Source organism: Daucus carota, chromosome 7, assembly GCF_001625215.2.
Source record: "Daucus carota subsp. sativus chromosome 7, DH1 v3.0, whole genome shotgun sequence".
NCBI lineage: Eukaryota > Viridiplantae > Streptophyta > Magnoliopsida > Apiales > Apiaceae > Daucus > Daucus carota.
Window position 1 is genome coordinate 13519575 of NC_030387.2, and position 10251 is coordinate 13529825.

Below are 10251 nucleotides of genomic sequence, written 5' to 3' on the forward strand. Positions count from 1 at the left end.
CCCCTTCTGTCAATTTTGCATTAATTCGTGCCGTTAACGTTAAAAATTGAGGACCTGCTTAACAGTAAAGCAAAACTAATGGTCGCTGAGGGTTTCAAACATACAAAGGCTCCAAAAATTTTAACTGCTTTTTATATACACACATATTACTATTTATTTTTATTAAAAAAATTATATAAAAAATGTTGAAAATTTACATTATAAAATCTTTCAAAAAGATGATAAATTATTTAATTATTCTCATAAATGATACCTCAATTTTCTTACATTAATTAAATATATTAAACAAGTTGAAATTGTGTAAAAAGAATTAAAATTTATGTAACTTCAAACTATAAACTTGTAAATTTTGAAAACAAAACGTAACATTTCCTGATTAATGTCATTTATTTTTTTAAAAGTAGATCTAATTTATAATATATATAATAATAAAGAAATCATCGCTTACAGTTAAACCTCTTTAAAGTAATAACGCTAAGACCAACGAAAAATATTACTTTGTCGAGTTTATTACTTTATTGAGAGTAAAAATACACTGTGTACATTATGTTGGGACGAGAAAAAAATATTATTTTAATGAGGATAACTTTATCGATTATTAATCAAGTTTCAACTATATTTTGTTTTACTATCATGTTGATCCTCGATTTCTAAGGTTAAATGAAACCGATTTATACAAATTTTTTTTAATGGATCGAAACAACCGAATAAGATTTAAATTATTCAAAATTATGAGATAATCGTTTTTGAAGGAAACCCGTATGCACTTCCCTCTTTAAAAAGCAATCCAAACGGATCCTGGCGTGGTTTGAAATTTGGAAAGCGTCGAGGAGAAAAGGAGTAGAATGGGGAAGAAGAAAAGGGTCCCTGAGGTGTTGTGGAGGAAATACGGCAGCAAAGCTTCCACTCTCCGCCGTACTATCTCGAGACTCCTAAGCCCCAACCACCAGTCTCTGCCTCTGCTCGCCGCTGATGACCCCCCTGACTATCGCTACCTTTTGAACCACTGCTTCGTCGTCATCTCCGACAATGCCTCTCCTTCTCCTCCTCCTCCCTACATCTCTCGCTGGTCTCAATCTCAGGCAACATTCTTCAATTAGCTATTTTTTTATTTCTCTCTCAGTTTAGTGCTAGTATTGTTATTCAACTTGATTCTTGTTTCAGATTGTGCGGATGAGTGTTGAAACCATGTTATCTCAACATCGACTTGATCGTCAGCAAAATGTTTTATGCTATGACTACGACAAGGCACGCCACGCCACATTGTCTATCTTATTATTCTTCGTCAAATAGTTTAATTTAAGGATTTTCTAGTGTGTATTAACAACTACTTTTTAGTTAGGTGGGAGATTTTGATTAGTGGAGATTTTTGTGCGTGCAAGAGGCATCATTATTAATGGGATGAGAGCCAATAAAAATCCACCACCTAATTAAAAAGTGGTTGTTTATTGGGCACATACTAGAAAATCCGTTAATTTAACCTCTTTCCTCACATTGTCTGTCTGTCTCTCACCAAAATTCACTCACAGTATACACATTCAAGTCCAGTCATAAGCTTATTAACATCTCCCACTTGGACTCTTCTTTCCCAAAGGGTTAGTTAGCAACTTACTTACTTACGACTGCTCTTCTTTCTTAAATTTTAAAACACTGTCGTCATCATCATCATATGATATATATAATAATATATGCTGCAGCTCGGAGATGCTATCATGTTTTATTTACTCAAATCGACTTGTATCTTTCTGCCTCTTGGACGTAATAAATACCATCATGTTACTGGCTTTCCCATGACTCAGTCAGTCTTTAAGTGTCCCAAGCGTACCCATGACCCGCCAGGTATGGCTATCCTGCTTCTACTTTACTCATTTTTTCCAGTAATCTTTAACTATGCTTTTTTATATACCTTATGAAATAACAATTGCTTTGAGCTTTTCCTCAGTTTCCTCAAAAAAGAGGAAAAGGATTGATGTTGATTCAACATTGATGACATCTAATGCTGATTCTTTGGATGCTCATGCTTTCTCAAGCTGTTTTGGATGTGCTCGTCCAACTTATTCTACTCCCTCCAGCCCCCCTCACGCTGAATGTCGCAGTGAGACAAGTGTACATGGAACTCAAACTACAGCCGGTGCAGCTTACACATATAATGGAGGGTTGTCGATTGGTGAATGTCCAGCAACAACAACCACCAGCATGCCAAATAAGAAGAAGCATTCAAAGGCATCTAAGTGGCAGCGGGAAAAAAGACGTAAGTTGTTGGCTTCGGATGAGGCCTGTAATGTATGCCCAGAAGTCAAGTCCTTTAGCAACAAAGATAATAATGGGAAGCGGTCAAGGCAATACAGGTGGCAGCGCCACCAAAAACGTAGATTAGAGTCCTCTCAAGAGGCATCGAATCTGTCTCAATGCCCCAAACAGAACACAAACGGTGATCTGCTCACAGATCCTAAAAAGGTATTTCTATTGAAGAATCTACAAGGATGTAGTGCATTTGTCTCATCTTTATGTTTAGGTGTCACACATATTTTAAGTATTTTATATGCCAAGCCGAAATCATATTACATTATTTTAGTGCTTTGAATTCATAAGATATTTTTATTTCTTGATAAAGTGAGAGTTTTACCTTGTGTATATTAAATTTGGAAATCCAACCGCATGGATCCAGTGCAAGTTAGAGATAAAATGAATATATTAAATTTGGAATTCACTGTCACTAATAACACACGTTTTCATCACTGCAAAATGCTTGATCTCGACCTCCATGATTATGTTGGAAGTCCAGCATATAGAATAGCGACGTGCTTAGTGTGAACTTTACCCAAGGTTGGTTATGAATACTCCATGTCAGAGTTCCCTATCGATATTGGGTTTTGGGGAAGGGGAGTTGGGAACACACTTGCATATATTCACATGGTTTATATCACAAATGCAGGTTACGTGCTCTTGTTGTTCCGTCTTCCAATGCATGCATAAAGTCCGTAGATCTCAAATTGACAGGCAATCAATGTTCTATAAGTTGGAAAATGCATCAGGTTTTCCGAGCAAATGTATCCTTCTTTACTGATTTTTTTTTTGTTTCGTCAGTTCATATCAGATGAAGCTTTTTGACATTACGTAGTAAACATAAAATTTGATTAATTGTATCATTCCTATTAGTTTATGATTATAATTTTACAAAATGATACGAAAATCCTGATGTGATATTAATAAAGTACAATGCAAAATGTGTCCACCCATGTTGTGATTTGGAGGTAAGTAGACCTTTAAAACATGTTTTCTATTCCCCATCCCCCCCCACAAAAAAGATGCTAACTTTAGATGTCATGATTCATTTTATATGGGCTTCTTTCTACACAGAAAACACAAGTATATCTACCCTTAAGTCCTTATCTATCTGTAGACATGTTGAATTCCTTGAAACCCAATCTATATGATGCAAATATTCTATTCAAGAATATATTTGGGGTATCCGATGCCAATATCAATTCTCAAGCAACGTGCTGCTTCCACAGCAATCATAGTTGTATCACTGGATCCAAATGTTTGTAAGTGCAACAACTTTCTAGCATACACTTCACTATAAAAGCCTGTACTTGTTTCTGTCAAAACCTATAGATCCTGTAAACTTTTTCTAATAAAAGCTTTCTTTTGGAGTGATGTATTTTGGTTTGACATCTGATGACATCTTGATTGATTTCTAGTGTTAGAGGGAGGCCTTAAATGGATCATTTATTATTCAAAGTCCCCCCTCATTATTGACCAAATTAAAGAAATGGTCGAACTCGAGACTGAGCTCTAATACCATGTTAAGTAACCAACTCATCTAAATTTTTGAGGTGTGTTAGAGGGCGTCCTTAAATGGATCATATATTATTGATCAACTCCCTAAAATATCCATAATTGGTGCATATTAATTAACTAATGCTATTGTATATATTCCTTAAAGAGGTGTTCTAGTAAAGAATTTAATTTACCTATGATATTAGACATAGAAGCAGGGCTTTCACTATTCGTATCATCTATATTTATTATTCTCCTTGTCGATACGTTTTACAAAACATTCAAATATTCTCTTTAATTTTTATGAGTGTTTGATCAGAAACATTATTTGCAAAGGTTGAAAGAAAAGAAGACTACAATAATATTATATCATATCATAAAAGTGTGTGTTCTATGTTAATAACTTAATATACAGTAACTAAGTGTAATAACATGCAGTTGCCTTTGCTCTTTATCAATACTTTAGTACCTGACTACGATCTAAAAGGTCAATTTTACTCATCTTCTGTGATATAAAATGCTTATAGAAGGAATAGTATATATGAAGCAGAATGCACTGGATCTGTTATCAATCTTTCTATATTAACACTTTTGTTTGATTGAATGTTTGGTCAACCAGGTATCACTCACTTCTTAAGCATCTTAAAGAACTTATACGCAAGGCTCACTTGTGCCAACATGGAAGCTTTTTAGAAAAGCACTGCGCCGTGCCATCTTTTGATCAATATCCTTGCGAATACACCAGCTCCGAAGTTGTGGTTAGTAATCTATAAATAATCAACTTTAACATAATGTTTTGGAGGCATAACAGATCTATATAGTTGTAACATTTAAGAGTGTCCTGTCACTGTTCTAGGTTTTCTGTCCACTTGTAGATTAATATTTCTGTTAAGTTATGCTTTGCTTGTTACATGAGATCAAATGAAATATAGTTTACCAGTATACATTATGATTATTGTCCACAAATGTTTGGCCATTAAACAGTATACTGTCATAGATGTTACGGTGCCCAGTATTTTACAATTGTCACTAATCGCTTGAATGCCTTGGAGATGAGGTGCCCTGATTTTTTGTGTCTACACTCTTACTACTGCTTTCATAAGGAGCAATTCAATTATTTCCTTTACTTACTACTGATAAATATTAATAAAAAACACTTTATATAAATAACCTAAGACTGTGTTTGGGAATATAGAATTTTTTTGAGTGACATGAATTGATTTGTCATTTTAAATTCTCAAATTTATGCTTGAATTTAAAAGAATGAATGTAAAATTTGATCAAATCAAAATCCAAAGTTCTCTTGATTATCCAATCATGTCATTTGTCCAAATTCAGGATTCAAAATGAAATCCAAGTTCCCAAACAAATCATATGTTACAAAAATGTATAATTAGTTCTAAATTACAAAGTAGCACATAATTTGCATGATATCTTAAAGAACATGAGGTAGGTGATCAAGATTTCCTAACAAAACATAAAACTACGTCCTGGAAACTACCCTTGCATCGTAGCCAACAGCTATAGATACCACTGGACATTGGCTTTTCAAAGATTCTCTACACATAGGACTGTCATTCAGACTACGCGATGAATACAGATAAGATAAGTTACATAAAAGATGTGTCATTACTTCTAATTCACAAAGTAACACATAATCTGCGTGGTACCTGAAATAACATGAAAGTGTGATCAAGATTTTAAAACAAAAACAAAAAACGTCCTGGAATCTACAGTTCCATCATAATAGCAGCTATAGATACCACTGGAAGTTGGCATTTTAAAGATGCTCTACATGTAGGACTGTCATTCAGCCTAAGCCACTAAATGAGGCACCAAAACAAGCATAACCCATAGTTTTGCATCATATATGTTCGTGATTTCTAGGTGGCAGAGATTTACCATGGGTTTATTTTCTCTTGGGCAGGAGCATCCCCACCCCAAAAAAAAAAAATCAAAAAAAAATCAAGGGCCTCTAATCTTAATATTAAGAATTTTCTTGTTTATAGTTATACATAATAATGTTGATGATTAACAAAAAAATTCGATTCTTATCAATCCTTAACTTCTACAAACTTTAACTGTAATTTTCTCTCTTCTTTCTTTTTCTAATTCATTCTTATTGATTCTCCCACAACTTGATTGCAACTACAATTTTTGCGTAGGTATTACAAATTTCTCAACATTTTATATCTGGTACTACATTTATCTTAAAGTAATGCTCAAAATTTATGGAATATTCTGGGCTTATAAGTTATAAGCACTTATTTGTACCGTTTGTGTAAAAAGTTAAGAAGCACTTAAAAGAAGTTAGGATTGCTAGCTTTTGTTTCAGGACTTCTGCTTATTTCCCAAACAGTTTAATCACTTATAAGTCTTACCTTGCTTCTGACTTCTACTTCATTTTTTTATTGTAAGCAAAAAGCATTTATTTTAAGCTCAGTCAAACGGCCACTATATCGAAAGATCAAGATAGAGATTTTATGGGAAATTTATTTGTAAAGACTCTAATATAGTTATATGCAGTATATGATTATTAGAGCTCGAGTTTTTCATAGAACAAGTTTTCAAAATTAATTTCCTCAACAATACGAGTTGGATTTTCAAACGATTTTATCTTTTTTCAAGTCTCCCACTTTTGTTAAAAGTGTTTTACGTTTTTACTGAGTTTATATCTCAAGGTTTAGATTATTTTACTCAAAATATAACATTCAATAAGATCAGTTTTCCCAAATTTGAGTGACAATACGATCAGTTTTCCCAAATTTGAAGTTATTTGTGTGAATGGTAGTATTAAACATGGTCATGACTTCTATTACGTCATTTCAATGACCATTTCTTCCACAGCGGATCAAGTTGAAAGCATGGAAATCATCAGTTTCAATGTCGTTTAACATGTTGGTTTATATTTTTTTTTAATTAGCATTTAAAACAACTAATTTAATTTAAAAGTTAACTTTTAATTGATTTAGATAAATATAGCAGTAATTTCAATTTTATTATATATATATATATATATCACTAATAATAATAGAATAATAAATTGTTTTGTATTATTTTTTTATAGATAAACTCGATCAAACACATGCCAAATCTTCGATTTTATCGGATTAAACATTAATCTTATCATCAAACGAAAAACGTAAGAAACTCTACGTAAGAGAAGTTTAAAAATCTTAATCGAAAATTTGACATTGAATTTTACTAAAATTTGGTGCAACTTAAGCCAGAAACGAATCAAAAATAATAACTTTGAAACGAATCATTTAATTATGATTTTTTCTTCTCTCTAACTAAGCTTTTTAGGTTTATTTCTTAATTTTAAATGCCGCTGCTTATATATAAGCGCTAGTTCTTCCCCCAAACAAAACCCTAATTTAAAACCCTCACATTGCGTTTCAATCTGATTTGATTCTCATCAAGGTACTAACTTTTTATGTTTTGTGCGTTCTTTATGCTCTTGTTTATGTTTCTGTGCAATCAATTTCATATTTATGTTGTAATTACTTGAATCTTGAGCATTTTCATAATATGCGTTCTAGCTTAATTAATCTTGCACATTTGTGTTTTATTTAAGGGTATTAGAGTATTAACATGTAATTAGTTAGTTGTATGTAAGTAGGATATGAAATTTTATGTGGGTGTGTTGGTGGGTGAATTAGTACTTTTTTGGGTTCGAATTTTTCGATGTGGTTTAAGTTAGGATAGAATGGGAGTTAATGTAAAGGGGCTATGTGTTGTTTTTGAGTTAGTGTGGTGTGAAATGTTTGTTAGAGGTTGATGTTTGGGATTTAGTTTTTCGGGGAGAATGTTGGTGTTGAATTTTTGTCGGTGCTGGTGAATTTGTTTGTTGCTACTGACGTGTTTGTATTTTTGATGTTTTGGCAGAAGGGAGAAGTGGACAGAGGGCAAGTGAACATGAGTGTGTGGGTGGGAGAGAGTGATGTGGTTGGGAAGAGTGGGAAGAAGGGTAAGAGAAGTCAGAAGATTGAGAAAGGCGGGGAGGAAGAGGTACGTGATCATCTGGATGTGGAAGAAGGTGGAATTGTAAAGAGTGGGAAGAAGGGGAAGAGAAGTAAGAAGAAAGAGATGGATGGGGTGGAAGAGGAAACTGATCGTATGGATGTGGTAGAAGATGGAATTGGAAATAGTAGGAAGAAGGGGAAGAAGAAAGAGATGGATGGGGTGGGAGAGGTAATGGATTGTCTGGATATGGAAGAAGATGGAATTGAAAATAGTAGGAAGAAGGGGAGGAAAAGTAAGAATAAAGAGATGGATGGGGTGGGAGAGGTAACTGATTGTATGGATGTGGAAGAAGATGGAATTGGAAAGAGTAGGAAGAAGGGGGAGAAAAGTAAAGAGAAGGATGGGGCGGAAGAGATGAATGATCAGACTAATGTGGAAAACGATCGAAACTTGGAATCTACAGTAGAAAATAAGAAAAAGAAGAATAAGGGAAATGACATGGTTGCTGGCGGGGAATCAATGACTGATCCTCAAGATAAAGAATATAAAGTTGAAAAACGGAAGAAGAAGAAGAAAACAAAAACCTTTGAGAATCAAGATGCATTAAATAAGAAGACTGAAACTGAAGCTAAAGAGAGGAACAACATTGCAGGGAATGTGGAGAAGAAGAAAAAGAAGAGGAAAAGGACGGTGGAAGAAGAAGATGATAATGACAAAGGACAGACGAATGGTTGCTATGGAGAAGATCATGTAAATTCTTTACCTGATGACAATGGTATGGTTACTATAGGGAAGGTTAAGATGATGGAGAAGAAGAAGAAGCGGCAGAGGAAGAATGAGGAAATAACGGAAAAGGACGGGCTTTTAAGTAAGGCAAAAGATAATGAAACCACGAATGTTTCAGGAAAGGATAAGACCAAGTCAGTAAATAAGGATCCTGAAAATCCTAAATCAAAAGTAAAGAAGAAAGTTAGGTTTTCTAATGATTTAGAGGTTTTTCCATCTAATAGCCTAGTTCAAGGTAAGAGATTCACTCCGGAAGAAGATGAGAAGTTGAGAGCAGCTGTTAAAGAGTATATACAGTCACATTGCTTAGGTGAAAAAGGTGTGGAAATGGTCATGAATTGTATTTCTCACCGACAAGTAAGGAACTGTTGGAATGAAATAAATAAAGCGTTACCATATAGGCCTAAATCAGCGATATATTGCCGTGCTCATACATTGTTTGAGAGAGGTGAGACACATGAATGGACTGAAGAAGAAAAAGAAATGCTTCTGGAACAGTATAAAAAGCATGGTAACAATTGGAAGCTGATGGCTAAAGAATTTAAGAGACATAGACTTCAGGTGAAGGATACATATCGTAGAATAAAAAGGGAACGAAATAGAGGACATTGGTCCCAAGAAGAATACCAAACCTTGTTTGACAACGTGAATATTGATTTGCGAGCTAAGCTTGATGAAGAGAAGAAATCGAAGCATGGAATGTTACGAGATAATATATGTTGGACTGCAATCAGTGACAAATTGTCAACTAGAGCCGACTCACTTTGCTGTATGAAATGGTACAATCAGTTAACATCTCCTATGGTTGCTCAGGGTATATGGGCTGATTCTGATGATTACCGTCTGCTTGATGCACTTTTTAACTTAGATGCATGCTGCATAGAGGATGTAGATTGGGATGACCTGATGGATCATAGGTCTGGTGATGTATGTAGGAAGCGTTGGGACCAAATGGTGCTTCACATAGGCTTACATGGGGTCAAGTCTTTTTCTGAGCAAGTTGAAGTTCTGGCAAAGCGATACCGTCCAGAACTAACTGAAGCACGGGAGGCTTGGGACAGCAAACCTTTGGTCCCATGACATAGCAGACAGTTATATACTGCACAAATTACTTCTCTGGATATGACAAAGCCTGGTCAGTCTTATGTTCTATCTATTCTTTATATGTCAATCTTATTTTCTTTCTATTATTTATATGTCAATCAGTATCTTTTTTTATAGTTGATAAAGTATATCCTATATGGGAAGGTGGAGGTCAGAACTAGACGTATACACTTGGTTAATTGTTGCAAAATTAACTGTTTTGGCCCTCCAAATGCTTACAACATGTTCTTATGAAACATGAAACGAAACAATGAAAGCTAGTTTCTGGTAGCTATTTCTACTTCAGGATAGAGGAAAAACCAACTATGTACAGAAAACTGAAAATTCAATTGTTGATTTCATTTATATAAGGAACACCTAGAATCACAAATATCTCGAGGTCATGCCTATGGTCTAACCTTATTTCTGTTTTTACTACGTAATTATATAGTGCTCATGGTGATTTTGTAATAACAACACCGTATTATATTGTCTCTGATCTCTGATGACTCAGTTATACTGTTATTCTTCTCATAAATAGAGATGGAGCTAGTAGAGCAAGATCCAGATTTCATAGCACTGTTCCTCCAGTTCAAAGCTTCTGCGATGGACCTTATCTCTGTTCTTGAGCAG

The 10251-nt window shown here is 34.4% G+C and overlaps 1 protein-coding gene across 1 annotated transcript; it reads left to right on the forward strand.

Annotated features, from left to right (window-relative positions):
* The first annotated feature begins 752 nt into the window (after window positions 1–752).
* LOC108196546 (uncharacterized) lies at window positions 753–10251 on the forward strand. Its single transcript, XM_017363868.2, has 10 exons — window positions 753–1082; window positions 1165–1248; window positions 1530–1595; window positions 1698–1839; window positions 1943–2457; window positions 2936–3050; window positions 3404–3548; window positions 4403–4541; window positions 7672–9670; window positions 10160–10251. The coding sequence occupies exons 1-9, from the start codon at window positions 846–848 to the stop codon at window positions 9613–9615; spliced, it is 3387 nt and encodes a 1128-aa protein (XP_017219357.2). The 5' UTR covers window positions 753–845; the 3' UTR covers window positions 9616–9670; window positions 10160–10251.

Coding starts and splice junctions, on each gene's coding strand:
- LOC108196546 (XM_017363868.2), top strand. CDS start 846: ATGGGGAAGAAGAAAAGGGTCCCTGAGGTGTTGTGGAGGAAATACGGC. Junction 1,249..1,529: donor TATGCTATGACTACGACAAG/GCACGCCACGCC, acceptor ATTCACTCACAG/TATACACATTCAAGTCCAGT. Junction 3,549..4,402: donor ATCACTGGATCCAAATGTTT/GTAAGTGCAACA, acceptor TTGGTCAACCAG/GTATCACTCACTTCTTAAGC.